This window comes from Salmo trutta, chromosome 35, assembly GCF_901001165.1.
Source record: "Salmo trutta chromosome 35, fSalTru1.1, whole genome shotgun sequence".
Classification (NCBI taxonomy): domain Eukaryota; kingdom Metazoa; phylum Chordata; class Actinopteri; order Salmoniformes; family Salmonidae; genus Salmo; species Salmo trutta.
The window spans coordinates 25837946-25862415 of record NC_042991.1 but is presented as its reverse complement, the minus strand read 5'-3'; the positions used below and the strand labels follow the sequence as shown (position 1 = coordinate 25862415).

The 24470-nt window shown below is 38.0% G+C and overlaps 1 protein-coding gene and 60 non-coding genes across 61 annotated transcripts; all 61 read right to left on the bottom strand.

The window, feature by feature from the left end:
- Positions 1-3992: 3992 nt before the first annotated feature.
- Positions 3993-24446, bottom strand: LOC115174941 (uncharacterized). Its single transcript, XM_029733983.1, has 68 exons — positions 24367-24446; positions 23940-23972; positions 21874-21921; positions 21623-21674; positions 21385-21431; positions 21142-21189; positions 20890-20941; positions 20577-20698; positions 20413-20460; positions 20170-20217; positions 19918-19969; positions 19428-19474; positions 19189-19236; positions 18938-18989; positions 18699-18745; positions 18456-18503; positions 18204-18255; positions 17966-18012; positions 17727-17774; positions 17484-17531; positions 17232-17283; positions 16994-17040; positions 16513-16560; positions 16261-16312; positions 16023-16069; positions 15784-15831; positions 15533-15584; positions 15295-15341; positions 15052-15099; positions 14800-14851; positions 14562-14608; positions 14323-14370; positions 14080-14127; positions 13828-13879; positions 13590-13636; positions 13351-13398; positions 13108-13155; positions 12613-12660; positions 12360-12411; positions 12122-12168; positions 11883-11930; positions 11632-11683; positions 11318-11439; positions 11154-11201; positions 10911-10958; positions 10659-10710; positions 10421-10467; positions 10182-10229; positions 9939-9986; positions 9444-9491; positions 9191-9242; positions 8953-8999; positions 8714-8761; positions 8463-8514; positions 8224-8270; positions 7985-8032; positions 7742-7789; positions 7490-7541; positions 7252-7298; positions 7013-7060; positions 6770-6817; positions 6275-6322; positions 6022-6073; positions 5784-5830; positions 5545-5592; positions 5294-5345; positions 5042-5093; positions 3993-4496 (listed from the first exon to the last, which is right to left on the bottom strand). Exons 2-67 carry the CDS (start codon positions 23958-23960, stop codon positions 5047-5049), a joined length of 3345 nt encoding a protein of 1114 aa, XP_029589843.1. The 5' UTR covers positions 23961-23972; positions 24367-24446; the 3' UTR covers positions 3993-4496; positions 5042-5046.
- LOC115175246 (small nucleolar RNA SNORD50) lies at positions 5181-5252 on the bottom strand. Its single transcript, XR_003871964.1, has one exon. It is a non-coding gene; the product is annotated as a small nucleolar RNA SNORD50 (small nucleolar RNA).
- On the bottom strand, positions 5433-5504 carry LOC115175225 (small nucleolar RNA SNORD50). Its single transcript, XR_003871944.1, has one exon. It is a non-coding gene; the product is annotated as a small nucleolar RNA SNORD50 (small nucleolar RNA).
- Positions 5671-5742, bottom strand: LOC115175261 (small nucleolar RNA SNORD50). Its single transcript, XR_003871979.1, has one exon. It is a non-coding gene; the product is annotated as a small nucleolar RNA SNORD50 (small nucleolar RNA).
- Positions 6162-6233, bottom strand: LOC115175224 (small nucleolar RNA SNORD50). The gene has a single exon (XR_003871943.1). It is a non-coding gene; the product is annotated as a small nucleolar RNA SNORD50 (small nucleolar RNA).
- Positions 6405-6476, bottom strand: LOC115175243 (small nucleolar RNA SNORD50). The gene has a single exon (XR_003871961.1). It is a non-coding gene; the product is annotated as a small nucleolar RNA SNORD50 (small nucleolar RNA).
- Positions 6657-6728, bottom strand: LOC115175298 (small nucleolar RNA SNORD50). The gene has a single exon (XR_003872015.1). It is a non-coding gene; the product is annotated as a small nucleolar RNA SNORD50 (small nucleolar RNA).
- LOC115175232 (small nucleolar RNA SNORD50) lies at positions 6900-6971 on the bottom strand. The gene has a single exon (XR_003871951.1). It is a non-coding gene; the product is annotated as a small nucleolar RNA SNORD50 (small nucleolar RNA).
- LOC115175273 (small nucleolar RNA SNORD50) lies at positions 7139-7210 on the bottom strand. The gene has a single exon (XR_003871990.1). It is a non-coding gene; the product is annotated as a small nucleolar RNA SNORD50 (small nucleolar RNA).
- On the bottom strand, positions 7629-7700 carry LOC115175297 (small nucleolar RNA SNORD50). The gene has a single exon (XR_003872014.1). It is a non-coding gene; the product is annotated as a small nucleolar RNA SNORD50 (small nucleolar RNA).
- LOC115175296 (small nucleolar RNA SNORD50) lies at positions 7872-7943 on the bottom strand. The gene has a single exon (XR_003872013.1). It is a non-coding gene; the product is annotated as a small nucleolar RNA SNORD50 (small nucleolar RNA).
- Positions 8111-8182, bottom strand: LOC115175268 (small nucleolar RNA SNORD50). The gene has a single exon (XR_003871985.1). It is a non-coding gene; the product is annotated as a small nucleolar RNA SNORD50 (small nucleolar RNA).
- Positions 8350-8421, bottom strand: LOC115175242 (small nucleolar RNA SNORD50). Its single transcript, XR_003871960.1, has one exon. It is a non-coding gene; the product is annotated as a small nucleolar RNA SNORD50 (small nucleolar RNA).
- Positions 8602-8673, bottom strand: LOC115175295 (small nucleolar RNA SNORD50). The gene has a single exon (XR_003872012.1). It is a non-coding gene; the product is annotated as a small nucleolar RNA SNORD50 (small nucleolar RNA).
- Positions 8840-8911, bottom strand: LOC115175260 (small nucleolar RNA SNORD50). The gene has a single exon (XR_003871978.1). It is a non-coding gene; the product is annotated as a small nucleolar RNA SNORD50 (small nucleolar RNA).
- Positions 9331-9402, bottom strand: LOC115175294 (small nucleolar RNA SNORD50). The gene has a single exon (XR_003872011.1). It is a non-coding gene; the product is annotated as a small nucleolar RNA SNORD50 (small nucleolar RNA).
- LOC115175240 (small nucleolar RNA SNORD50) lies at positions 9574-9645 on the bottom strand. Its single transcript, XR_003871958.1, has one exon. It is a non-coding gene; the product is annotated as a small nucleolar RNA SNORD50 (small nucleolar RNA).
- Positions 9826-9897, bottom strand: LOC115175292 (small nucleolar RNA SNORD50). The gene has a single exon (XR_003872009.1). It is a non-coding gene; the product is annotated as a small nucleolar RNA SNORD50 (small nucleolar RNA).
- LOC115175231 (small nucleolar RNA SNORD50) lies at positions 10069-10140 on the bottom strand. The gene has a single exon (XR_003871950.1). It is a non-coding gene; the product is annotated as a small nucleolar RNA SNORD50 (small nucleolar RNA).
- Positions 10308-10379, bottom strand: LOC115175272 (small nucleolar RNA SNORD50). The gene has a single exon (XR_003871989.1). It is a non-coding gene; the product is annotated as a small nucleolar RNA SNORD50 (small nucleolar RNA).
- On the bottom strand, positions 10798-10869 carry LOC115175291 (small nucleolar RNA SNORD50). The gene has a single exon (XR_003872008.1). It is a non-coding gene; the product is annotated as a small nucleolar RNA SNORD50 (small nucleolar RNA).
- On the bottom strand, positions 11041-11112 carry LOC115175290 (small nucleolar RNA SNORD50). Its single transcript, XR_003872007.1, has one exon. It is a non-coding gene; the product is annotated as a small nucleolar RNA SNORD50 (small nucleolar RNA).
- Positions 11280-11351, bottom strand: LOC115175267 (small nucleolar RNA SNORD50). The gene has a single exon (XR_003871984.1). It is a non-coding gene; the product is annotated as a small nucleolar RNA SNORD50 (small nucleolar RNA).
- LOC115175238 (small nucleolar RNA SNORD50) lies at positions 11519-11590 on the bottom strand. Its single transcript, XR_003871957.1, has one exon. It is a non-coding gene; the product is annotated as a small nucleolar RNA SNORD50 (small nucleolar RNA).
- LOC115175289 (small nucleolar RNA SNORD50) lies at positions 11771-11842 on the bottom strand. Its single transcript, XR_003872006.1, has one exon. It is a non-coding gene; the product is annotated as a small nucleolar RNA SNORD50 (small nucleolar RNA).
- Positions 12009-12080, bottom strand: LOC115175258 (small nucleolar RNA SNORD50). The gene has a single exon (XR_003871976.1). It is a non-coding gene; the product is annotated as a small nucleolar RNA SNORD50 (small nucleolar RNA).
- Positions 12500-12571, bottom strand: LOC115175288 (small nucleolar RNA SNORD50). The gene has a single exon (XR_003872005.1). It is a non-coding gene; the product is annotated as a small nucleolar RNA SNORD50 (small nucleolar RNA).
- LOC115175237 (small nucleolar RNA SNORD50) lies at positions 12743-12814 on the bottom strand. Its single transcript, XR_003871956.1, has one exon. It is a non-coding gene; the product is annotated as a small nucleolar RNA SNORD50 (small nucleolar RNA).
- On the bottom strand, positions 12995-13066 carry LOC115175287 (small nucleolar RNA SNORD50). Its single transcript, XR_003872004.1, has one exon. It is a non-coding gene; the product is annotated as a small nucleolar RNA SNORD50 (small nucleolar RNA).
- LOC115175230 (small nucleolar RNA SNORD50) lies at positions 13238-13309 on the bottom strand. The gene has a single exon (XR_003871949.1). It is a non-coding gene; the product is annotated as a small nucleolar RNA SNORD50 (small nucleolar RNA).
- On the bottom strand, positions 13477-13548 carry LOC115175270 (small nucleolar RNA SNORD50). The gene has a single exon (XR_003871987.1). It is a non-coding gene; the product is annotated as a small nucleolar RNA SNORD50 (small nucleolar RNA).
- Positions 13967-14038, bottom strand: LOC115175286 (small nucleolar RNA SNORD50). The gene has a single exon (XR_003872003.1). It is a non-coding gene; the product is annotated as a small nucleolar RNA SNORD50 (small nucleolar RNA).
- Positions 14210-14281, bottom strand: LOC115175285 (small nucleolar RNA SNORD50). Its single transcript, XR_003872002.1, has one exon. It is a non-coding gene; the product is annotated as a small nucleolar RNA SNORD50 (small nucleolar RNA).
- On the bottom strand, positions 14449-14520 carry LOC115175257 (small nucleolar RNA SNORD50). Its single transcript, XR_003871975.1, has one exon. It is a non-coding gene; the product is annotated as a small nucleolar RNA SNORD50 (small nucleolar RNA).
- On the bottom strand, positions 14687-14758 carry LOC115175228 (small nucleolar RNA SNORD50). Its single transcript, XR_003871947.1, has one exon. It is a non-coding gene; the product is annotated as a small nucleolar RNA SNORD50 (small nucleolar RNA).
- Positions 14939-15010, bottom strand: LOC115175284 (small nucleolar RNA SNORD50). Its single transcript, XR_003872001.1, has one exon. It is a non-coding gene; the product is annotated as a small nucleolar RNA SNORD50 (small nucleolar RNA).
- On the bottom strand, positions 15182-15253 carry LOC115175235 (small nucleolar RNA SNORD50). Its single transcript, XR_003871954.1, has one exon. It is a non-coding gene; the product is annotated as a small nucleolar RNA SNORD50 (small nucleolar RNA).
- Positions 15420-15491, bottom strand: LOC115175245 (small nucleolar RNA SNORD50). The gene has a single exon (XR_003871963.1). It is a non-coding gene; the product is annotated as a small nucleolar RNA SNORD50 (small nucleolar RNA).
- Positions 15672-15743, bottom strand: LOC115175283 (small nucleolar RNA SNORD50). Its single transcript, XR_003872000.1, has one exon. It is a non-coding gene; the product is annotated as a small nucleolar RNA SNORD50 (small nucleolar RNA).
- Positions 15910-15981, bottom strand: LOC115175256 (small nucleolar RNA SNORD50). The gene has a single exon (XR_003871974.1). It is a non-coding gene; the product is annotated as a small nucleolar RNA SNORD50 (small nucleolar RNA).
- On the bottom strand, positions 16400-16471 carry LOC115175281 (small nucleolar RNA SNORD50). The gene has a single exon (XR_003871998.1). It is a non-coding gene; the product is annotated as a small nucleolar RNA SNORD50 (small nucleolar RNA).
- On the bottom strand, positions 16643-16714 carry LOC115175266 (small nucleolar RNA SNORD50). The gene has a single exon (XR_003871983.1). It is a non-coding gene; the product is annotated as a small nucleolar RNA SNORD50 (small nucleolar RNA).
- On the bottom strand, positions 16881-16952 carry LOC115175262 (small nucleolar RNA SNORD50). Its single transcript, XR_003871980.1, has one exon. It is a non-coding gene; the product is annotated as a small nucleolar RNA SNORD50 (small nucleolar RNA).
- On the bottom strand, positions 17119-17190 carry LOC115175227 (small nucleolar RNA SNORD50). Its single transcript, XR_003871946.1, has one exon. It is a non-coding gene; the product is annotated as a small nucleolar RNA SNORD50 (small nucleolar RNA).
- On the bottom strand, positions 17371-17442 carry LOC115175280 (small nucleolar RNA SNORD50). The gene has a single exon (XR_003871997.1). It is a non-coding gene; the product is annotated as a small nucleolar RNA SNORD50 (small nucleolar RNA).
- Positions 17853-17924, bottom strand: LOC115175234 (small nucleolar RNA SNORD50). Its single transcript, XR_003871953.1, has one exon. It is a non-coding gene; the product is annotated as a small nucleolar RNA SNORD50 (small nucleolar RNA).
- On the bottom strand, positions 18091-18162 carry LOC115175248 (small nucleolar RNA SNORD50). The gene has a single exon (XR_003871966.1). It is a non-coding gene; the product is annotated as a small nucleolar RNA SNORD50 (small nucleolar RNA).
- Positions 18343-18414, bottom strand: LOC115175279 (small nucleolar RNA SNORD50). Its single transcript, XR_003871996.1, has one exon. It is a non-coding gene; the product is annotated as a small nucleolar RNA SNORD50 (small nucleolar RNA).
- LOC115175233 (small nucleolar RNA SNORD50) lies at positions 18586-18657 on the bottom strand. The gene has a single exon (XR_003871952.1). It is a non-coding gene; the product is annotated as a small nucleolar RNA SNORD50 (small nucleolar RNA).
- Positions 18825-18896, bottom strand: LOC115175244 (small nucleolar RNA SNORD50). The gene has a single exon (XR_003871962.1). It is a non-coding gene; the product is annotated as a small nucleolar RNA SNORD50 (small nucleolar RNA).
- LOC115175278 (small nucleolar RNA SNORD50) lies at positions 19077-19148 on the bottom strand. The gene has a single exon (XR_003871995.1). It is a non-coding gene; the product is annotated as a small nucleolar RNA SNORD50 (small nucleolar RNA).
- On the bottom strand, positions 19315-19386 carry LOC115175269 (small nucleolar RNA SNORD50). The gene has a single exon (XR_003871986.1). It is a non-coding gene; the product is annotated as a small nucleolar RNA SNORD50 (small nucleolar RNA).
- Positions 19553-19624, bottom strand: LOC115175247 (small nucleolar RNA SNORD50). The gene has a single exon (XR_003871965.1). It is a non-coding gene; the product is annotated as a small nucleolar RNA SNORD50 (small nucleolar RNA).
- LOC115175277 (small nucleolar RNA SNORD50) lies at positions 20057-20128 on the bottom strand. Its single transcript, XR_003871994.1, has one exon. It is a non-coding gene; the product is annotated as a small nucleolar RNA SNORD50 (small nucleolar RNA).
- Positions 20300-20371, bottom strand: LOC115175276 (small nucleolar RNA SNORD50). The gene has a single exon (XR_003871993.1). It is a non-coding gene; the product is annotated as a small nucleolar RNA SNORD50 (small nucleolar RNA).
- Positions 20539-20610, bottom strand: LOC115175264 (small nucleolar RNA SNORD50). Its single transcript, XR_003871982.1, has one exon. It is a non-coding gene; the product is annotated as a small nucleolar RNA SNORD50 (small nucleolar RNA).
- Positions 20777-20848, bottom strand: LOC115175226 (small nucleolar RNA SNORD50). The gene has a single exon (XR_003871945.1). It is a non-coding gene; the product is annotated as a small nucleolar RNA SNORD50 (small nucleolar RNA).
- On the bottom strand, positions 21029-21100 carry LOC115175275 (small nucleolar RNA SNORD50). Its single transcript, XR_003871992.1, has one exon. It is a non-coding gene; the product is annotated as a small nucleolar RNA SNORD50 (small nucleolar RNA).
- LOC115175263 (small nucleolar RNA SNORD50) lies at positions 21272-21343 on the bottom strand. Its single transcript, XR_003871981.1, has one exon. It is a non-coding gene; the product is annotated as a small nucleolar RNA SNORD50 (small nucleolar RNA).
- LOC115175236 (small nucleolar RNA SNORD50) lies at positions 21510-21581 on the bottom strand. Its single transcript, XR_003871955.1, has one exon. It is a non-coding gene; the product is annotated as a small nucleolar RNA SNORD50 (small nucleolar RNA).
- On the bottom strand, positions 21761-21832 carry LOC115175274 (small nucleolar RNA SNORD50). The gene has a single exon (XR_003871991.1). It is a non-coding gene; the product is annotated as a small nucleolar RNA SNORD50 (small nucleolar RNA).
- Positions 24447-24470: the final 24 nt, after the last annotated feature.

Below are 24470 nucleotides of genomic sequence, written 5' to 3'. Positions count from 1 at the left end.
AGGAGCAACAACGGCTCAGCCACGAAGTGGTAGGCCACACAAGCTCACAGAACGTGTAAAAATTGTCTGTCCTCGGTTGCAACAGTCACTACAGAGTTCCAAAGTGCCTCTGGAAGCAACGTCAGCACAATAACGGTTTGTAGGGAAATGCATGAAATGGGTTTCCATGGCCGAACAGCTGCACAAGCCTAAGATTGCCATGCGCAATGCCAAGCGAAGGCTTGGGTGGTGTAAAGTTCGCCACCATTGTACTGTGGAGCATTGGAAACGTGTTCTCTGGAATGATGAATCATGCTTCACCACCTGGGTTTGGCAGATGCCAGAAGAACACTACCTGCCCCAAACATAGTACCAACTGTAAAGTTTGGAGAAGGAACAATGGTCTGGGGCTGTTTTTCATGGTTTGGGCTAGGCCCCTTAGTTCCAGTGATGGGAAATTTTAACGCTACAGCATACAATGACATTCTAGACAATTCTGTGCTTCCAACTTGGTGGCAACAGTTTGGGGAAGGCCCTTTCCTGTTTCAGAATGACAATGCCCCTGTGCACAAAAGCGAGGTCCATACAGAAACGGTTTGTCAAGATCGGTGTGGAAGAACTTGACTGGCCAGCACAGAGCCCTGACGTCAACCCCAACGAAGACCTTTGGGATGAATTGGAACACAGACTACAATCCAGGCCTAATTACCCAACATCAGTGCCCGACCTCACTAATGCTCTTGTGGCTGAATGGAAGTAATCCCCGCAGCAATGTTACAACATCTAGTGGAAAGCCTTCCCAGAAGAGTGGATGCTGTTATAGCAACACGTTATATTGGAGTTGTCGCGAGGTGGCTATGTTAAATGAGATGTATCCACCAATCCAAAGAAAGGTTAGGCGGGAGCTAGATGGCTCGCTGTGCTGTTTTGTGGACGACCCCATACTGTTAGGACCGGGAGCCATCTTGTCAGTATAACCATAATATTTTATAGCCAACAGTTTATTAATGGGGCTGGGCCTACTGGTAGCCCAATAATGGACCAAGTGAGGCTGACGTTACTTCCTATAGTCCAAGGACCTTACATGTTATGAATGTTTGAAGGCGAATTGGCTCTGGATGAAAAAACAGCCATATACTCAACCTAAACGTGAATCGATTCTCAATTTCGGTACGGTTCTAGAACCATAAATCGCTCTACTTTCATATCACATGAAAATAATTCCACAAATGACAAATATACGCACTGTACACAGTTAACAGTTGCAGCCAACAGTATTGTTCAGTGACAACACGTCTTCCGTTTACACAGGTTTTCGGAGACGTTTTCCGTAAGCACCGTGGGAACCCTAACCCTATATAAAGTGAATACATTTAACATAGTTTTTTGACAATTATTTATCGCTGATAAAGATATGTCCTTCCAAAACCTTACTGCAAGTGATGTGTGTTCTGACCAAGTGTTGGGGCTCTTAAGGTTAACTCCCCATACAGAAGACGCCTTGTCCAATGATTTATGTGTAATGTAATGGAACTGATCAAGCGCTAGGGCTACTAAGTGCTTTAGATACACAACAGAAGCAGTGGCCTTGTGACTATGTCCAGAACAAACAGGGAGGCATTTTTATAAAGGTGTTAGATATTTCAGGCATCATATGCCATCTTCATCCCTTTGTCATGTCCTATAAATTAGTTCTCACAAGAAAAGGTATAAGGGCATTATCAAATCTAATTTTATCGGTCACATACATATGTTTAGCAGATGTTATTGCGGGTGTAGTGAAATGCTTGTATGGACCCAAATAAAAGTGCAGGTGGACATGTAATCTTTAGAACAGCCAGGCAAGTAATCATTTCAAAAGCAATATTTTCCAAGGCTTCACAGTATTTTATGCATCATTTCATGAAGAAATATTATTATATTATTATATAATTATATTATTCTGGATGACGACCATAATTAGTTATTACATTTTGCAGCGCTAGGACTGATCTTTAGCAGTCATTTCTATGAATGTGTTTCAAGTTTATGAATCAGGCTGTGGTTCAGATTAATCGGATTCAGATGAGTCATAAGATTCAGATGTAATAAATCAGATGATGAATCAGATGGAGATTCAGTTATGTTAGTCGAGTCAGGCGAAGAGTCCAGCAAAGCCAACAATGTATCCAATTCGGAACTCGAAATGCTTTAGGACTCTGTCCCAGATAAAGAGATCCTGGCCCTTGATGGGGACTGTCTTCTGCTCGATGGTGGTTGGCTTGTGGTCCTCTAGGCTTCCGACAGCCAGTGCAGTTCTAGAATCACGTTCAGGTGCATCCTCCTCTACAATTTGCACCAGTCTTTCAAGATAAATACCTAGTAAATTACCAGTATGCCACTTTCAACCCTTCAGGGCATCAATTCCATTTTACCAGCAGTTAAGGTACACAATTTGAGAAACACGTTGGTGTTTTCCCAAACACAATCTTAATTTCAAGTTTTTTATAGTCTGGGATTAGAATTAATCTATGTCCAGAAAACCAGTCCTTAAAATTGGAAGCTAATAAAGCGAAGATTGATTTATTTTAAATTGGAAGCTGTGGTGAAAAACAGACCAACATCAACAGGTTGTTCCTGATGCAGGTCTTGCACCCTCTGGGTGACTTAAGTCACACACACCTCTGCATGCCACTACTCAGGTATTGGGCCTGACCACAACAAATTTGGGAGGGAGGGCCCAAAATTTGCATTGCTTCAGTTGTGTTACAGTACAAGGAAAAACATACATTGCAAAGAGTCAGAGGCTCCATTTCCATTTGCCTCATCTCAACGGTCCCTCCACTCAGACCCTTTCCTATGGCTTTTGAGGATTGGACATATTGAGTAAAGATTAATTGAGAATGGGACAAAGGTATTACCTTTGTTACATCTTTCCTCTAGCTCCATGGTCCAGGGCAACTCTTTGAACCCATCATCACGTCGTTCCTGCACTTCATGACCACTTGCTCCAAGTGCAACACCATCTCCAAAGTTAAATATTTAACTAGGCAAGTCAGTTAAGAACAGATTCTTATTTACAATGACAACCAACCAAAAGGCCTCCAGCGGGGGCTGGGATTAAAAATAAAAATAAATTAAATAAAAATATAGGACAACACACATAACTACATAAAGAGAGACCTAAGACGACAACATAGCAAGCCAGCAACACATGACAACACAGCATGGTAGCAACACAACATGGTAGCAGCACAAAACAGGGAACAAATATTATTGGGCACAGACAACAGCACAAAGGGCAAGAAGGTAGAGACAAATGTCTCTACCTTAAGAGTGTCCATGATTGAGTCTTTGAATGAAGAGATTGAGATAAAACTGTCCAGTTTGAGTGTTTGCTGCAGCTCGTTCCAGTCACTAATGGTAAGGTCCTCGGTGGTGATAGGACAAATGCACCCATCACAAATAATAGGCTGTCTTGTGGATCTCCATGTTGTGGTCAGTAAGCCATGCTGTGGGAAACTTTCACCCGTTTAACATGTTTTGATTGATAAGGTCCATGTTGAGAAAGCCATATGCAAAGTATTTTACACCTAACGTTACTCAAATAAAGTTGAGTCAGACCTTACCTCAACAGAACGATCTTAATCCGTTCTCTCAAATGACAAAATTACTTAAATTTGGACAAATTCATTTGAGCACAGGGCGGCACACAATTGGCCCAGCGTCGTACGTGTAGGGTTTGGCCGGGTAGGACGTCATTGTAAAGAATTTGTTCTTAACTGACTTGCCAAGTGACATTTTTTTTTAAATAGCTGCTGTCATACAACTAAGAAATTGAACATGCAGCTTTTCTTAGAAAATATCTAATCTTTAGAGAATTGATATTTACAGAATAAATATTTAACAATGACACACTGATATTGTGATTATGAGATCTGACATTATGACGCATTAGATTCCACATGCCATCATTCACACCCAAATGAGTTGGGACAAAAGCCTATGCAGTGAAACAAAAATGAAAGACTGAATGCATTTAAATTATCTTTATTAAATTCAAACATCCAGTTACTGCACAAATCAATACAATCAATATAACAAACGTTGTCCTAGGATAGCTCAGTTCTAATTTAGAGCTTTGTAAATGAAAAGGCAATAATGCGTTCTCCACATTGCTAGTGATGGCCAGCTCCATTGTATGACAAAGATCACAATGACCCTTGTGAAGACAGTCACTAGGAATTAAAAAAATGAAAGAAAACACCTTGTTACAACCTTTATAAAGCTATTCTCCCCCAAATCCTGCTAACACATTTGGTTGCAAATTGCATTTCAGAAGTCAGGTCTCACAGTGTTGTCAATCATGTTCGGGATAGTGTCATCCTAAATACAATCTTGCAACAACTTCACAAAATGCATTCTTACAAGTGTAACACTGTGTCCTTTTCTGGTCTGCTGTCCCCCCAACCTCTGAAGTTCAGGCGTTGCTAGTCAACGAGACAATTTGGAAGGATAGAGTCACGACTAGCAGTGCCCTGAAAGACAACCAGGAAAATAATTTAACAATAAACCTTTTTGCATGTTAAAATGTGACATCAGAAATCTGCAAATTGGGGACTCCTGAGTGGCGCAGCAGTCTAAGGAGTCACTACAGACAGGGGTTCGATCCCAGACTGTGTCACAACTGGCCATGACCGGGAGTCCCATAAGGCTGTGCACAAAGGGCCCAACATCGTCCGGGTTAGGGGAGGGTTTGGCCGGGGGAGCTTTACTTGGCTCATCGTGCTCTAGCAACTCCTTGTGGTGGGCCTGGCGCCTGCAAGCTGACTACGTCATCAGTTGAACGGTATTTCCTCCGACACATTGGTGCGGCTGGCATACGGGTTAAGCAGGCGGATGTTAAGAAGTGCGGTTTGGGAAGGACGCATGACTCGACCTTCGCATCTCCCGAGGGAATTGCAGTGTAATTGGATATCACGAAATTGGGGAGAAAAGGGGGTAAAAAATGTATAATAATAATGACAAAAAAAGTCAGATCTGATGGGGTTGTCACGCTTACACAAAACTAGCAGATACTTACAGTTGTTAGCTACAGTCTGTATTTTTCCCATCCATGTCTGGTCTGAAGTTACCTGAAAGACAGTATGGTAAAAAAATATTACCATTAACTTTATTTTGCATGGATGTTCAAATGTATCATGATCAATTATGCTTATTGTATTTTAGAAGTCAGATCCGACAGGGTTGTCAATCTTACAGGAATCAGGTTCGGGATAGGTTCATGCTTAACACAATCTTGCAACGAGTTTGCACAAAACCAGCAGATACTTACAGTTGTTAGCTACAGTCTGTATTTCTCCCATCCATGTCTGGTCTGAAGTTACCTGAAAGACAGTATGGTAAAAAAATATTACCATTAACTTTATTTTGCATGGATGTTCAAATGTATCATGATCAATTATGCTAATTGTATTTCAGAAGTCAGATCCGATAGGGTTGTCAATCTTACAGGAATCAGGTTCGGAATAATGTCATCCTTAATACAATCTTGCAAAGAGTTTGACAAAACTAGTAGATACTTACTGTTAGCAACAAGATATACTTTTCCCATCCATTCTGGTCTGCAGTTCCCTGAAAGACAGGTCAAAATATGAACATGAAGTTTGTGCATGCATGTTCAAATGTATCATGTTCAATTATGCTAATTGTATTTCAGAAGTCAGATCCGACAGGGTTATCAATCTTAAAGGAATCAGGTTCGGGATAGGTTCATCCTTAATACAATCTTTGCAAAAACCTAGGAGTAGACAACAGATTCTTACAGGAAGCCATGTTCTGGTGTAGAGGATTCCATTTCTGGTCTGCATATCTGAAAAACGGTAAGATGAACAGTTTCACATTACCCTGGTGCATGTTCAACTGTGGCATCAGAAATTATGCTAAATGTATTTCAGAAGTCAGATCCGACAGGGTTGTCAATCTTACAGGAATCAAGTTCGGGATAGGTTCACGCTTAACACAATCTTGCAACGAGTTTGCACAAAACTAGCAGATACTTACAGTTGTTAGCTACAGTCTGTATTTTTCCCATCCATGTCTGGTCTGAAGTTACCTGAAAGACAGTATGGAAAAAAAAATATTACCATTAACTTTATTTTGCATGGATGTTCAAATGCATCATGATCAATTATGCTCATTGTATTTCAGAAGTCAGATCCGATAGGGTTGTCAATCTTACAGGAATCAGGTTCGGAATAATGTCATCCTTAATACAATCTTGCAACGAGTTTGCACAAAACTAGCAGATACTTACTGTTAGCAACAAGATGTACCTTTCCCATCCATTCTGGTCTGCAGTTCCCTGAAAGACAGTACAGTCAAAATATTAACATGAAGTTTGTGCATGCATGTTCAAATGTATCATGTTCAATTATGCTAATTGTATTTCAGAAGTCAGATCCGACAGGGTTGTCAATCTTACAGGAATCAGGTTCGGGATAGGTTCATGCTTAACACAATCTTGCAACGAGTTTGCACAAAACCAGCAGATACTTACAGTTGTTAGCTACAGTCTGTATTTCTCCCATCCATGTCTGGTCTGAAGTTACCTGAAAGACAGTATGGTAAAAAAATATTACCATTAACTTTATTTTGCATGGATGTTCAAATGTATCATGATCAATTATGCTCATTGTATTTCAGAAGTCAGATCCGATAGGGTTGTCAATCTTACAGGAATCAGGTTCGGAATAATGTCATCCTTAATACAATCTTGCAACGAGTTTGCACAAAACTAGCAGATACTTACTGTTAGCAACAAGATGTACCTTTCCCATCCATTCTGGTCTGCAGTTCCCTGAAAGACAGTACAGTCAAAATATTAACATGAAGTTTGTGCATGCATGTTCAAATGTATCATGTTCAATTATGCTAATTGTATGTCAGAAGTCAGATCCGACAGGGTTGTCAATCTTACAGGAATCAGGTTCGGGATAGATTCATCCTTAATACAATCTTGCAACGAGTTTGCACAAAACTAGCAGATACTTACAGTTTGCAACAAGATGTACTTTTCCCATCCATTCTGGTCTGCAGTTCCCTGAAAGACAGGTCAAAATATGAACATGAAGTTTGTGCATGCATGTTCAAATGTATCATGTTCAATTATGCTAATTGTATGTCAGAAGTCAGATCCGATAGGGTTGTCAATCTTACAGGAATCAGGTTCGGGATAGATTCATCCTTAATACAATCTTTGCAAAAAACTAGGAGTAGACAAAAGATTCTTACAGGAAGCCATGTTCTGGTGTAGAGGATTCCATTTCTGGGCTGCATATCTGAAAAACGGTAAGATGAACAGTTTCACATTACCCTGGTGCATGTTCAACTGTGGCATCAGAAATTATGCTAAATGTATTTCAGAAGTCAGATCCGACAGGGTTGTCAATCTTACAGGAATCAAGTTCGGGATAGGTTCACGCTTAACACAATCTTGCAACGAGTTTGCACAAAACTAGCAGATACTTACAGTTGTTAGCTACAGTCTGTATTTTTCCCATCCATGTCTGGTCTGAAGTTACCTGAAAGACAGTATGGTAAAAAAATATTACCATTAACTTTATTTTCCATGGATGTTCAAATGCATCATGATCAATTATGCTCATTGTATTTCAGAAGTCAGATCCGATAGGGTTGTCAATCTTACAGGAATCAGGTTCGGAATAATGTCATCCTTAATACAATCTTGCAACGAGTTTGCACAAAACTAGCAGATACTTACTGTTAGCAACAAGATGTACCTTTCCCATCCATTCTGGTCTGCAGTTCCCTGAAAGACAGTACAGTCAAAATATTAACATGAAGTTTGTGCATGCATGTTCAAATGTATCATGTTCAATTATGCTCATTGTATTTCAGAAGTCAGATCCGATAGGGTTGTCAATCTTACAGGAATCAGGTTCGGAATAATGTCATCCTTAATACAATCTTGCAACGAGTTTGCACAAAACTAGCAGATACTTACTGTTAGCAACAAGATGTACTTTTCACATCCATTCTGGTCTGCAGTTCCCTGAAAGACAGGTCAAAATATGAACATGAAGTTTGTGCATGCATGTTCAAATGTATCATGTTCAATTATGCTAATTGTATTTCAGAAGTCAGATCCGACAGGGTTATCAATCTTACAGGAATCAGGTTCGGGATAGGTTCATCCTTAATACAATCTTTGCAAAAAACTAGGAGTAGACAACAGATTCTTACAGGAAGCCATGTTCTGGTGTAGAGGATTCCATTTCTGGGCTGCATATCTGAAAAACGGGTAAGATGAACAGTTTCAAATTACCCTGGTGCATGTTCAACTGTGGCATCAGAAATTATGCTAATTGTATTTCAGAAGTCAGATCCGACAGGGTTGTCAATCTTACAGGAATCAGGTTCGGGATAGGTTCATGCTTAACACAATCTTGCAACGAGTTTGCACAAAACCAGCAGATACTTACAGTTGTTAGCTACAGTCTGTATTTCTCCCATCCATGTCTGGTCTGAAGTTACCTGAAAGACAGTATGGTAAAAAAATATTACCATTAACTTTATTTTGCATGGATGTTCAAATGTATCATGATCAATTATGCTAATTGTATTTCAGAAGTCAGATCCGATAGGGTTGTCAATCTTACAGGAATCAGGTTCGGAATAATGTCATCCTTAATACAATCTTGCAAAGAGTTTGACAAAACTAGTAGATACTTACTGTTAGCAACAAGATATACTTTTCCCATCCATTCTGGTCTGCAGTTCCCTGAAAGACAGGTCAAAATATGAACATGAAGTTTGTGCATGCATGTTCAAATGTATCATGTTCAATTATGCTAATTGTATTTCAGAAGTCAGATCCGACAGGGTTATCAATCTTAAAGGAATCAGGTTCGGGATAGGTTCATCCTTAATACAATCTTTGCAAAAACCTAGGAGTAGACAACAGATTCTTACAGGAAGCCATGTTCTGGTGTAGAGGATTCCATTTCTGGTCTGCATATCTGAAAAACGGTAAGATGAACAGTTTCACATTACCCTGGTGCATGTTCAACTGTGGCATCAGAAATTATGCTAAATGTATTTCAGAAGTCAGATCCGACAGGGTTGTCAATCTTACAGGAATCAAGTTCGGGATAGGTTCACGCTTAACACAATCTTGCAACGAGTTTGCACAAAACTAGCAGATACTTACAGTTGTTAGCTACAGTCTGTATTTTTCCCATCCATGTCTGGTCTGAAGTTACCTGAAAGACAGTATGGAAAAAAAAATATTACCATTAACTTTATTTTGCATGGATGTTCAAATGTATCATGATCAATTATGCTCATTGTATTTCAGAAGTCAGATCCGATAGGGTTGTCAATCTTACAGGAATCAGGTTCGGAATAATGTCATCCTTAATACAATCTTGCAACGAGTTTGCACAAAACTAGCAGATACTTACTGTTAGCAACAAGATGTACCTTTCCCATCCATTCTGGTCTGCAGTTCCCTGAAAGACAGTACAGTCAAAATATTAACATGAAGTTTGTGCATGCATGTTCAAATGTATCATGTTCAATTATGCTAATTGTATTTCAGAAGTCAGATCCGACAGGGTTGTCAATCTTACAGGAATCAGGTTCGGGATAGGTTCATGCTTAACACAATCTTGCAACGAGTTTGCACAAAACCAGCAGATACTTACAGTTGTTAGCTACAGTCTGTATTTCTCCCATCCATGTCTGGTCTGAAGTTACCTGAAAGACAGTATGGTAAAAAAATATTACCATTAACTTTATTTTGCATGGATGTTCAAATGTATCATGATCAATTATGCTCATTGTATTTCAGAAGTCAGATCCGATAGGGTTGTCAATCTTACAGGAATCAGGTTCGGAATAATGTCATCCTTAATACAATCTTGCAACGAGTTTGCACAAAACTAGCAGATACTTACTGTTAGCAACAAGATGTACCTTTCCCATCCATTCTGGTCTGCAGTTCCCTGAAAGACAGTACAGTCAAAATATTAACATGAAGTTTGTGCATGCATGTTCAAATGTATCATGTTCAATTATGCTAATTGTATGTCAGAAGTCAGATCCGACAGGGTTGTCAATCTTACAGGAATCAGGTTCGGGATAGATTCATCCTTAATACAATCTTGCAACGAGTTTGCACAAAACTAGCAGATACTTACAGTTTGCAACAAGATGTACTTTTCCCATCCATTCTGGTCTGCAGTTCCCTGAAAGACAGGTCAAAATATGAACATGAAGTTTGTGCATGCATGTTCAAATGTATCATGTTCAATTATGCTAATTGTATGTCAGAAGTCAGATCCGATAGGGTTGTCAATCTTACAGGAATCAGGTTCGGGATAGATTCATCCTTAATACAATCTTTGCAAAAAACTAGGAGTAGACAAAAGATTCTTACAGGAAGCCATGTTCTGGTGTAGAGGATTCCATTTCTGGGCTGCATATCTGAAAAACGGTAAGATGAACAGTTTCACATTACCCTGGTGCATGTTCAACTGTGGCATCAGAAATTATGCTAAATGTATTTCAGAAGTCAGATCCGACAGGGTTGTCAATCTTACAGGAATCAAGTTCGGGATAGGTTCACGCTTAACACAATCTTGCAACGAGTTTGCACAAAACTAGCAGATACTTACAGTTGTTAGCTACAGTCTGTATTTTTCCCATCCATGTCTGGTCTGAAGTTACCTGAAAGACAGTATGGTAAAAAAATATTACCATTAACTTTATTTTCCATGGATGTTCAAATGCATCATGATCAATTATGCTCATTGTATTTCAGAAGTCAGATCCGATAGGGTTGTCAATCTTACAGGAATCAGGTTCGGAATAATGTCATCCTTAATACAATCTTGCAACGAGTTTGCACAAAACTAGCAGATACTTACTGTTAGCAACAAGATGTACCTTTCCCATCCATTCTGGTCTGCAGTTCCCTGAAAGACAGTACAGTCAAAATATTAACATGAAGTTTGTGCATGCATGTTCAAATGTATCATGTTCAATTATGCTCATTGTATTTCAGAAGTCAGATCCGATAGGGTTGTCAATCTTACAGGAATCAGGTTCGGAATAATGTCATCCTTAATACAATCTTGCAACGAGTTTGCACAAAACTAGCAGATACTTACTGTTAGCAACAAGATGTACTTTTCACATCCATTCTGGTCTGCAGTTCCCTGAAAGACAGGTCAAAATATGAACATGAAGTTTGTGCATGCATGTTCAAATGTATCATGTTCAATTATGCTAATTGTATTTCAGAAGTCAGATCCGACAGGGTTATCAATCTTACAGGAATCAGGTTCGGGATAGGTTCATCCTTAATACAATCTTTGCAAAAAACTAGGAGTAGACAACAGATTCTTACAGGAAGCCATGTTCTGGTGTAGAGGATTCCATTTCTGGGCTGCATATCTGAAAAACGGGTAAGATGAACAGTTTCAAATTACCCTGGTGCATGTTCAACTGTGGCATCAGAAATTATGCTAATTGTATTTCAGAAGTCAGATCCGACAGGGTTGTCAATCTTACAGGAATCAGGTTCGGGATAGGTTCATGCTTAACACAATCTTGCAACGAGTTTGCACAAAACCAGCAGATACTTACAGTTGTTAGCTACAGTCTGTATTTCTCCCATCCATGTCTGGTCTGAAGTTACCTGAAAGACAGTATGGTAAAAAAATATTACCATTAACTTTATTTTGCATGGATGTTCAAATGTATCATGATCAATTATGCTAATTGTATTTCAGAAGTCAGATCCGATAGGGTTGTCAATCTTACAGGAATCAGGTTCGGAATAATGTCATCCTTAATACAATCTTGCAAAGAGTTTGACAAAACTAGTAGATACTTACTGTTAGCAACAAGATATACTTTTCCCATCCATTCTGGTCTGCAGTTCCCTGAAAGACAGGTCAAAATATGAACATGAAGTTTGTGCATGCATGTTCAAATGTATCATGTTCAATTATGCTAATTGTATTTCAGAAGTCAGATCCGACAGGGTTATCAATCTTAAAGGAATCAGGTTCGGGATAGGTTCATCCTTAATACAATCTTTGCAAAAACCTAGGAGTAGACAACAGATTCTTACAGGAAGCCATGTTCTGGTGTAGAGGATTCCATTTCTGGTCTGCATATCTGAAAAACGGTAAGATGAACAGTTTCACATTACCCTGGTGCATGTTCAACTGTGGCATCAGAAATTATGCTAAATGTATTTCAGAAGTCAGATCCGACAGGGTTGTCAATCTTACAGGAATCAAGTTCGGGATAGGTTCACGCTTAACACAATCTTGCAACGAGTTTGCACAAAACTAGCAGATACTTACAGTTGTTAGCTACAGTCTGTATTTTTCCCATCCATGTCTGGTCTGAAGTTACCTGAAAGACAGTATGGAAAAAAAAATATTACCATTAACTTTATTTTGCATGGATGTTCAAATGTATCATGATCAATTATGCTCATTGTATTTCAGAAGTCAGATCCGATAGGGTTGTCAATCTTACAGGAATCAGGTTCGGAATAATGTCATCCTTAATACAATCTTGCAACGAGTTTGCACAAAACTAGCAGATACTTACTGTTAGCAACAAGATGTACCTTTCCCATCCATTCTGGTCTGCAGTTCCCTGAAAGACAGTACAGTCAAAATATTAACATGAAGTTTGTGCATGCATGTTCAAATGTATCATGTTCAATTATGCTAATTGTATTTCAGAAGTCAGATCCGACAGGGTTGTCAATCTTACAGGAATCAGGTTCGGGATAGGTTCATGCTTAACACAATCTTGCAACGAGTTTGCACAAAACCAGCAGATACTTACAGTTGTTAGCTACAGTCTGTATTTCTCCCATCCATGTCTGGTCTGAAGTTACCTGAAAGACAGTATGGTAAAAAAATATTACCATTAACTTTATTTTGCATGGATGTTCAAATGTATCATGATCAATTATGCTCATTGTATTTCAGAAGTCAGATCCGATAGGGTTGTCAATCTTACAGGAATCAGGTTCGGAATAATGTCATCCTTAATACAATCTTGCAACGAGTTTGCACAAAACTAGCAGATACTTACTGTTAGCAACAAGATGTACCTTTCCCATCCATTCTGGTCTGCAGTTCCCTGAAAGACAGTACAGTCAAAATATTAACATGAAGTTTGTGCATGCATGTTCAAATGTATCATGTTCAATTATGCTAATTGTATGTCAGAAGTCAGATCCGACAGGGTTGTCAATCTTACAGGAATCAGGTTCGGGATAGATTCATCCTTAATACAATCTTGCAACGAGTTTGCACAAAACTAGCAGATACTTACAGTTTGCAACAAGATGTACTTTTCCCATCCATTCTGGTCTGCAGTTCCCTGAAAGACAGGTCAAAATATGAACATGAAGTTTGTGCATGCATGTTCAAATGTATCATGTTCAATTATGCTAATTGTATGTCAGAAGTCAGATCCGATAGGGTTGTCAATCTTACAGGAATCAGGTTCGGGATAGATTCATCCTTAATACAATCTTTGCAAAAAACTAGGAGTAGACAAAAGATTCTTACAGGAAGCCATGTTCTGGTGTAGAGGATTCCATTTCTGGGCTGCATATCTGAAAAACGGTAAGATGAACAGTTTCACATTACCCTGGTGCATGTTCAACTGTGGCATCAGAAATTATGCTAAATGTATTTCAGAAGTCAGATCCGACAGGGTTGTCAATCTTACAGGAATCAAGTTCGGGATAGGTTCACGCTTAACACAATCTTGCAACGAGTTTGCACAAAACTAGCAGATACTTACAGTTGTTAGCTACAGTCTGTATTTTTCCCATCCATGTCTGGTCTGAAGTTACCTGAAAGACAGTATGGTAAAAAAATATTACCATTAACTTTATTTTCCATGGATGTTCAAATGCATCATGATCAATTATGCTCATTGTATTTCAGAAGTCAGATCCGATAGGGTTGTCAATCTTACAGGAATCAGGTTCGGAATAATGTCATCCTTAATACAATCTTGCAACGAGTTTGCACAAAACTAGCAGATACTTACTGTTAGCAACAAGATGTACCTTTCCCATCCATTCTGGTCTGCAGTTCCCTGAAAGACAGTACAGTCAAAATATTAACATGAAGTTTGTGCATGCATGTTCAAATGTATCATGTTCAATTATGCTCATTGTATTTCAGAAGTCAGATCCGATAGGGTTGTCAATCTTACAGGAATCAGGTTCGGAATAATGTCATCCTTAATACAATCTTGCAACTAGTTTGCACAAAACTAGCAGATACTTACAGTTTGCAACAAGATGTACTTTTCCCATCCATTCTGGTCTGCAGTTCCCTGAAAGACAGGTCAAAATATTAACATGAAGTTTGTGCATGCATGTTCAAATGCATCATGTTCAATTATGCTAATTGTATTTCAGAAGTCAGATCCGACAGGGTTGTCAATCTTAAAGGAATCAGGTTCGGGATAGGTTCATCCTTAATACAATCTTTGCAAAAACCTAGGAGTAGACAACAGATTCTTACAGGAAGCCATGTTCTGGTGTAGAGGATTCCATTTCTGGGCTGCATATCTGAAAAACGGTAAGATGAACAGTTTCACATTACCCTGGTGCATGTTCAACTGTGGCATCAGAAATTATGCTAAATGTATTTCAGAAGTCAGATCCGACAGGGTTGTCAATCTTACAGGAATCAGGTTCGGGATAGATTCATGCTTAATACAATCTTGCAACGAGTTTGAACAAAACTAGCAGATACTTACAGTTGTTAGCTACAGTCTGTATTTTTCCCATCCATGTCTGGTCTGAAGTTACCTGAAAGACAGTATGGTAAAAAAATATTACCATTAACTTTATTTTCCATGGATGTTCAAATGTATCATGATCAATTATGCTCATTGTATTTCAGAAGTCAGATCCGATAGGGTTGTCAATCTTACAGGAATCAGGTTCGGAATAATGTCATCCTTAATACAATCTTGCAACGAGTTTGCACAAAACTAGCAGATACTTACAGTTTGCAACAAGATGTACTTTTCCCATCCATTCTGGTCTGCAGTTCCCTGAAAGACAGTACAGTCAAAATATGAACATGAAGTTTGTGCATGCATGTTCAAATGCATCATGTTCAATTATGCTAATTGTATGTCAGAAGTCAGATCCGACAGGGTTATCAATCTTACAGGAATCAGGTTCGGGATAGATTCATCCTTAATATAATCTTTGCAAAAAACTAGGAGTAGACAAAAGATTCTTACAGGAAGCCATGTTCTGGTGTAGAGGATTCCATTTCTGGGCTGCATATCTGAAAAACGGTAAGATGAACAGTTTCACATTACCCTGGTGCATGTTCAACTGTGGCATCAGAAATTATGCTAAATGTATTTCAGAAGTCAGATCCGACAGGGTTGTCAATCTTACAGGAATCAGGTTCGGGATAGGTTCACGCTTAATACAATCTTGCAACGAGTTTGCACAAAACTAGCAGATACTTACAGTTGTTAGCTACAGTCTGTATTTTTCCCATCCATGTCTGGTCTGAAGTTACCTGAAAGACAGTATGGTAAAAAAATATTACCATTAACTTTATTTTGCATGGATGTTCAAATGTATCATGATCAATTATGCTAATTGTATTTCAGAAGTCAGATCCGATAGGGTTGTCAATCTTACAGGAATCAGGTTCGGAATAATGTCATCCTTAATACAATCTTGCAAAGAGTTTGACAAAACTAGTAGATACTTACTGTTAGCAACAAGATATACTTTTCCCATCCATTCTGGTCTGCAGTTCCCTGAAAGACAGGTCAAAATATGAACATGAAGTTTGTGCATGCATGTTCAAATGTATCATGTTCAATTATGCTAATTGTATTTCAGAAGTCAGATCCGACAGGGTTGTCAATCTTAAAGGAATCAGGTTCGGGATAGGTTCATCCTTAATACAATCTTTGCAAAAACCTAGGAGTAGACAACAGATTCTTACAGGAAGCCATGTTCTGGTGTAGAGGATTCCATTTCTGGGCTGCATATCTGAAAAACGGTAAGATGAACAGTTTCACATTACCCTGGTGCATGTTCAACTGTGGCATCAGAAATTATGCTAAATGTATTTCAGAAGTCAGATCCGACAGGGTTGTCAATCTTACAGGAATCAAGTTCGGGATAGGTTCACGCTTAACACAATCTTGCAACGAGTTTGCACAAAACTAGCAGATACTTACAGTTGTTAGCTACAGTCTGTATTTTTCCCATCCATGTCTGGTCTGAAGTTACCTGAAAGACAGTATGGTAAAAAAATATTACCATTAACTTTATTTTGCATGGATGTTCAAATGTATCATGATCAATTATGCTAATTGTATTTCAGAAGTCAGATCCGATAGGGTTGTCAATCTTACAGGAATCAGGTTCGGAATAATGTCATCCTTAATACAATCTTGCAACGAGTTTGCACAAAACTAGCAGATACTTACTGTTAGCAACAAGATGTACCTTTCCCATCCATTCTGGTCTGCAGTTCCCTGAAAGACAGTACAGTCAAAATATTAACATGAAGTTTGTGCATGCATGTTCAAATGTATCATGTTCAATTATGCTAATTGTATTTCAGAAGTCAGATCCGACAGGGTTATCAATCTTACAGGAATCAGGTTCGGGATAGGTTCATCCTTAATACAATCTTTGCAAAAAACTAGGAGTAGACAACAGATTCTTACAGGAAGCCATGTTCTGGTGTAGAGGATTCCATTTCTGGGCTGCATATCTGAAAAACGGTAAGATGAACAGTTTCAAATTACCCTGGTGCATGTTCAACTGTGGCATCAGAAATTATGCTAATTGTATTTCAGAAGTCAGATCCGACAGGGTTGTCAATCTTACAGGAATCAGGTTCGGGATAGGTTCATCCTTAATACAATCTTTGCAAAAACCTAGGAGTAGACAACAGATTCTTACAGGAAGCCATGTTCTGGTGTAGAGGATTCCATTTCTGGGCTGCATATCTGAAAAACGGTAAGATGAACAGTTTCACATTACCCTGGTGCATGTTCAACTGTGGCATCAGAAATTATGCTAAATGTATTTCAGAAGTCAGATCCGACAGGGTTGTCAATCTTACAGGAATCAGGTTCGGGATAGATTCATGCTTAATACAATCTTGCAACGAGTTTGAACAAAACTAGCAGATACTTACAGTTGTTAGCTACAGTCTGTATTTTTCCCATCCATGTCTGGTCTGAAGTTACCTGAAAGACAGTATGGTAAAAAAATATTACCATTAACTTTATTTTGCATGGATGTTCAAATGTATCATGATCAATTATGCTAATTGTATTTCAGAAGTCAGATCCGATAGGGTTGTCAATCTTACAGGAATCAGGTTCGGAATAATGTCATCCTTAATACAATCTTGCAACGAGTTTGCACAAAACTAGCAGATACTTACTGTTAGCAACAAGATGTACCTTTCCCATCCATTCTGGTCTGCAGTTCCCTGAAAGACAGTACAGTCAAAATATTAACATGAAGTTTGTGCATGCATGTTCAAATGTATCATGTTCAATTATGCTAATTGTATGTCAGAAGTCAGATCCGACAGGGTTGTCAATCTTACAGGAATCAGGTTCGGAATAATGTCATCCTTAATACAATCTTGCAACGAGTTTGCACAAAACTAGCAGATACTTACAGTTTGCAACAAGATGTACTTTTCCCATCCATTCTGGTCTGCAGTTCCCTGAAAGACAGGTCAAAATATGAACATGAAGTTTGTGCATGCATGTTCAAATGTATCATGTTCAATTATGCTAATTGTATGTCAGAAGTCAGATCCGACAGGGTTATCAATCTTACAGGAATCAGGTTCGGGATAGATTCATCCTTAATACAATCTTTGCAAAAAACTAGGAGTAGACAAAAGATTCTTACAGGAAGCCATGTTCTGGTGTAGAGGATTCCATTTCTGGGCTGCATATCTGAAAAACGGTAAGATGAACAGTTTCACATTACCCTGGTGCATGTTCAACTGTGGCATCAGAAATTATGCTAATTGTATTTCAGAAGTCAGATCCGACAGGGTTGTCAATCTTACAGGAATCAGGTTCGGGATAGGTTCACGCTTAACACAATCTTGCAACGAGTTTGCACAAAACTAGCAGATACTTACAGTTGTTAGCTACAGTCTGTTTTTTTCCCATCCATGTCTGGTCTGAAGTTACCTGAAAGACAGTATGGTAAAAAAATATTACCATTAACTTTATTTTCCATGGATGTTCAAATGTATCATGATCAATTATGCTCATTGTATTTCAGAAGTCAGATCCGATAGGGTTGTCAATCTTACAGGAATCAGGTTCGGAATAATGTCATCCTTAATACAATCTTGCAACGAGTTTGCACAAAACTAGCAGATACTTACAGTTTGCAACAAGATGTACTTTTCCCATCCATTCTGGTCTGCAGTTCCCTGAAAGACAGTACAGTCAAAATATGAACATGAAGTTTGTGCATGCATGTTCAAATGCATCATGTTCAATTATGCTAATTGTATGTCAGAAGTCAGATCCGACAGGGTTATCAATCTTACAGGAATCAGGTTCGGGATAGATTCATCCTTAATATAATCTTTGCAAAAAACTAGGAGTAGACAAAAGATTCTTACAGGAAGCCATGTTCTGGTGTAGAGGATTCCATTTCTGGTCTGCATATCTGAAAAACGGGTAAGATGAACAGTTTCAAATTACCCTGGTGCATGTTCAACTGTGGCATCAGAAATTATACTAATTGTATTTCAGAAGTCAGATCCGACAGGGTTGTCAATCTTACAGGAATCAGGTTCGGGATAGGTTCACGCTTAATACAATCTTGCAACGAGTTTGCACAAAACTAGCAGATACTTACAGTTGTTAGCTACAGTCTGTATTTTTCCCATCCATGTCTGGTCTGAAGTTACCTGAAAGACAGTATGGTAAAAAAATATTACCATTAACTTTATTTTGCATGGATGTTCAAATGTATCATGATCAATTATGCTAATTGTATTTCAGAAGTCAGATCCGATAGGGTTGTCAATCTTACAGGAATCAGGTTCGGAATAATGTCATCCTTAATACAATCTTGCAAAGAGTTTGACAAAACTAGTAGATACTTACTGTTAGCAACAAGATATACTTTTCCCATCCATTCTGGTCTGCAGTTCCCTGAAAGACAGGTCAAAATATGAACATGAAGTTTGTGCATGCATGTTCAAATGTATCATGTTCAATTATGCTAATTGTATTTCAGAAGTCAGATCCGACAGGGTTGTCAATCTTAAAGGAATCAGGTTCGAGATAGGTTCATTCTTAATACAATCTTTGCAAAAACCTAGGAGTAGACAACAGATTCTTACAGGAAGCCATGTTCTGGTGTAGAGGATTCCATTTCTGGGCTGCATATCTGAAAAACGGTAAGATGAACAGTTTCACATTACCCTGGTGCATGTTCAACTGTGGCATCAGAAATTATGCTAATTGTATTTCAGAAGTCAGATCCGACAGGGTTGTCAATCTTACAGGAATCAGGTTCGGGATAGGTTCACGCTTAACACAATCTTGCAACGAGTTTGCACAAAACTAGCAGATACTTACAGTTGTTAGCTACAGTCTGTTTTTTTCCCATCCATGTCTGGTCTGAAGTTACCTGAAAGACAGTATGGTAAAAAAATATTACCATTAACTTTATTTTCCATGGATGTTCAAATGTATCATGATCAATTATGCTCATTGTATTTCAGAAGTCAGATCCGATAGGGTTGTCAATCTTACAGGAATCAAGTTCGGGATAGGTTCACGCTTAACACAATCTTGCAACGAGTTTGCACAAAACTAGCAGATACTTACAGTTGTTAGCTACAGTCTGTATTTTTCCCATCCATGTCTGGTCTGAAGTTACCTGAAAGACAGTATGGTAAAAAAATATTACCATTAACTTTATTTTGCATGGATGTTCAAATGTATCATGATCAATTATGCTAATTGTATTTCAGAAGTCAGATCCGATAGGGTTGTCAATCTTACAGGAATCAGGTTCGGAATAATGTCATCCTTAATACAATCTTGCAACGAGTTTGCACAAAACTAGCAGATACTTACTGTTAGCAACAAGATGTACCTTTCCCATCCATTCTGGTCTGCAGTTCCCTGAAAGACAGTACAGTCAAAATATTAACATGAAGTTTGTGCATGCATGTTCAAATGTATCATGTTCAATTATGCTCATTGTATTTCAGAAGTCAGATCCGATAGGGTTGTCAATCTTACAGGAATCAGGTTCGGAATAATGTCATCCTTAATACAATCTTGCAACGAGTTTGCACAAAACTAGCAGATACTTACTGTTAGCAACAAGATGTACTTTTCACATCCATTCTGGTCTGCAGTTCCCTGAAAGACAGGTCAAAATATGAACATGAAGTTTGTGCATGCATGTTCAAATGTATCATGTTCAATTATGCTAATTGTATTTCAGAAGTCAGATCCGACAGGGTTATCAATCTTACAGGAATCAGGTTCGGGATAGGTTCATCCTTAATACAATCTTTGCAAAAAACTAGGAGTAGACAACAGATTCTCACAGGAAGCCAAGTTCTGGTGTAGAGGATTCCATTTCTGGGCTGCATATCTGAAAAACGGTAAGATGAACAGTTTCAAATTACCCTGGTGCATGTTCAACTGTGGCATCAGAAATTATGCTAATTGTATTTCAGAAGTCAGATCCGACAGGGTTGTCAATCTTACAGGAATCAGGTTCGGGATAGATTCATGCTTAATACAATCTTGCAACGAGTTTGAACAAAACTAGCAGATACTTACAGTTGTTAGCTACAGTCTGTATTTTTCCCATCCATGTCTGGTCTGAAGTTACCTGAAAGACAGTATGGTAAAAAAATATTACCATTAACTTTATTTTCCATGGATGTTCAAATGTATCATGATCAATTATGCTCATTGTATTTCAGAAGTCAGATCCGATAGGGTTGTCAATCTTACAGGAATCAGGTTCGGAATAATGTCATCCTTAATACAATCTTGCAACGAGTTTGCACAAAACTAGCAGATACTTACTGTTAGCAACAAGATGTACCTTTCCCATCCATTCTGGTCTGCAGTTCCCTGAAAGACAGTACAGTCAAAATATGAACATGAAGTTTGTGCATGCATGTTCAAATGTATCATGTTCAATTATGCTAATTGTATTTCAGAAGTCAGATCCGACAGGGTTATCAATCTTACAGGAATCAGGTTCGGGATAGGTTCATCCTTAATACAATCTTTGCAAAAAACTAGGAGTAGACAACAGATTCTTACAGGAAGCCATGTTCTGGTGTAGAGGATTCCATTTCTGGGCTGCATATCTGAAAAACGGTAAGATGAACAGTTTCACATTACCCTGGTGCATGTTCAACTGTGGCATCAGAAATTATACTAATTGTATTTCAGAAGTCAGATCCGACAGGGTTGTCAATCTTACAGGAATCAGGTTCGGGATAGTTTCATGCTTAATACAATCTTGCAACGAGTTTGCACAAAACTAGCAGATACTTACAGTTGTTAGCTACAGCCTGTATTTTTCCCATCCATGTCTGGTTTGAAGTTACCTGAAAGACAGTATGGAAAAAAAAATTGCCATTAACTTTATTTTGCATGGATGTTCAAATGTATCATGATCAATTATGCTCATTGTATTTCAGAAGTCAGATCCGATAGGGTTGTCAATCTTACAGGAATCAGGTTCGGAATAATGTCATCCTTAATACAATCTTGCAACGAGTTTGCACAAAACTAGCAGATACTTACAGTTAGCAACAAGATGTACTTTTCCCATCCATTCTGGTCTGCAGTTCCCTGAAAGACAGTACAGTCAAAATATGAACATTAACTTTATTGTGCGTGCATGTTCAAATGTATAGTGCAATTGTGAAGTATTCAGACCAAGTGACTTTTTCTACATTTGGTTACGTTCCAGCTTTATTCTACCATAATGACATTTTTTTTATTAAAACACCCTGAAATATCACATTTAAATAAGTAATCCAACCCTTACTCAGTTTTTTATTTTTATTTTATTTAACCTTTATTTAACCAGGTAAGCTAGTTGAGAACAAATTCTCATTTACAACTGCGACCTGGCCAAGATAAAGCAAAGCAGTGCTACACAAACAACAACAGAGTTACAGTGGGGGAAAAAAGTATTTGATTCCCTGCCGATTTTGTACGTTTGCCCACTTACAAAGAAATGATCAGTCTATAGTTTTAATAGTAGGTTTATTTGAACAGTGAGAGACAGAATAACAATAAAAAAATCCAGAAAAACGCATGTCAAAAATGTTATAAATTTAAGATTGATGGAGGCCACTGTGCTCTTGGGGACCTTCAACGCTGCAGAAATGTTTTGGTACCCTTCCCCAGATCTGTGCCTCGACACAATCCTGTCTTCAAGCTCTACAGACAATTCTTCCGACCTCATGGCTTGTTTTTACTCTGACATGCACTGTCAACTGTGAGACATTATATAGACAGGTGTGTGCCTTTCCAAATCATGTAGAAACATCAAGGTTGATCAATGGAAACAGGACGCAGCTGAGCTCAATTTCGAGTCTCATAGAAAAGGGTCTGAATACTTACGTAAACAAGTTCGTTTTTAAAATGATTAATACATTTGCAAAAATTAAAAAAAAACTTTTTGCTTTGTCATTATGGGGTATTGTGTGTAGATTGTTGAGTTTTATTCATTTTTTTATCCATTTTAGAATAAGATTGTAACGTGACAAAATGGGGGGAAAAGGAAGGGGTCTGAACACTTTCCGGGAATGCACTGTACGTAATTGTAATGCATATATAATTACAATTTGTAATAATATTAGCTAGCAACAATATATAAATACTCGATTTTCATATTTTACAAACTGAAGGTTGACAATGTTTTTAAAAAGTCAAGTAAAAAATATAAAAAATGAAATAAATTGAACGTTATGTAAACTGATGTACAATCTTCATTCTTATTACAGGTATTTTTCAACCATTTAAAAATTATGCCAAAGTTAGAATACCTTTAATTGTTTAAATCTTGTATTCGTTAGTGGTGTTATTTCCACAGTGGTATTGCTTTCCACCCTCTTATGCTTCATTCAACGCAGTTAGGTCAGTATTTTAAAATCATAATTTAACACCATCAAATGTCATGCATATTTTTGTGCTAACGTGTAGAGATAGAAGGGGTCGACTAAAAATAATGTTGACAAAATTCTATTGTTATTCTTGTTTGGAAAAATAGGGTGCAAATAAAGCACTGGTTCTGAAAATAACAGGTTTCACTCAATAATCATTGTTTTATATTGACTTAAATAAAACAATGAATATAAGAGTATGCTAAATTTGAGGTCTTAGACATTTCCAGATAGTTGTTTCTCTAACAGGGTGGAAATACCTCAAGGTCCATGTGTGAACAATCCGCCTATACATTTTAGAATTCATGTGCTTGACCAATGTTTTTCTTAAAGTCAAACGTGTCCTTTTTGTGATAGAATACTAAGAAAATAAAACAAATATTAACTTTTACCCCAAAAGTTGAGGACCAAAAAACACTGGGTAGTAGGAATGCCCATTGACCACAAATTATTATATTTACACTTGTAGTCCATTTTGGCACTAGAATAAGTGTTTGACTCATATCGATGCCACACACAGGCCGTTTTCAAAACTTTAAGTTGCTTTTAGGAGCAGTCGCTCTTTTTTAATACAATCTTGAACAAAACTAGCAGCTGTTAAAATACAGTATATTCTTACAGGTTTGTATTGTTTTTGCATACAGACTTTAATGTTATGCCACACTATTTCACAAAACAGCAGTTAAATTGACTTACAGGAGTTGCATTTTTTTTCATGTCTGCAGTCCCCTGAAAGACATTAAGACAAGAATAGCCTGTTAACATGTACATTTATTGTGCATGTTCAAATATAGCATAGCTAGCTAATGTAATGTAAATTGTATTTCAGTAGTCAGATACGAGTGTTGTCGAATTTCAGAAGTCAGATTCGTCAGTGTCTACAATTTTGCACAAACCTAGCAGCAGTTAATTCATACAGCCGTCAGTTTTTCCTTCTAGCTAATGTTTCTGGGTGCAAAAGGAGATTTGAGCGCAAGCAAACTTCGCTGACACGTGGTGCTCTACTTTGGCTTAATATTATTTCACATATCATTTTTAAAAGTGACTATTGGACAACTAATGTCAATAGCTATCTGTCGTGCTAGCTAGGTTATAACTGCAGATGTATTGCTAATAGTCTTACTTCCAGTGAACTTCGCCAGCAAGCTAACTGAGTTAACAAGTTGGACTTTGCAGATAAAAGAGACCCTGTAAGCGTTTCGTGAAGTACTTATACTCAAATTATCA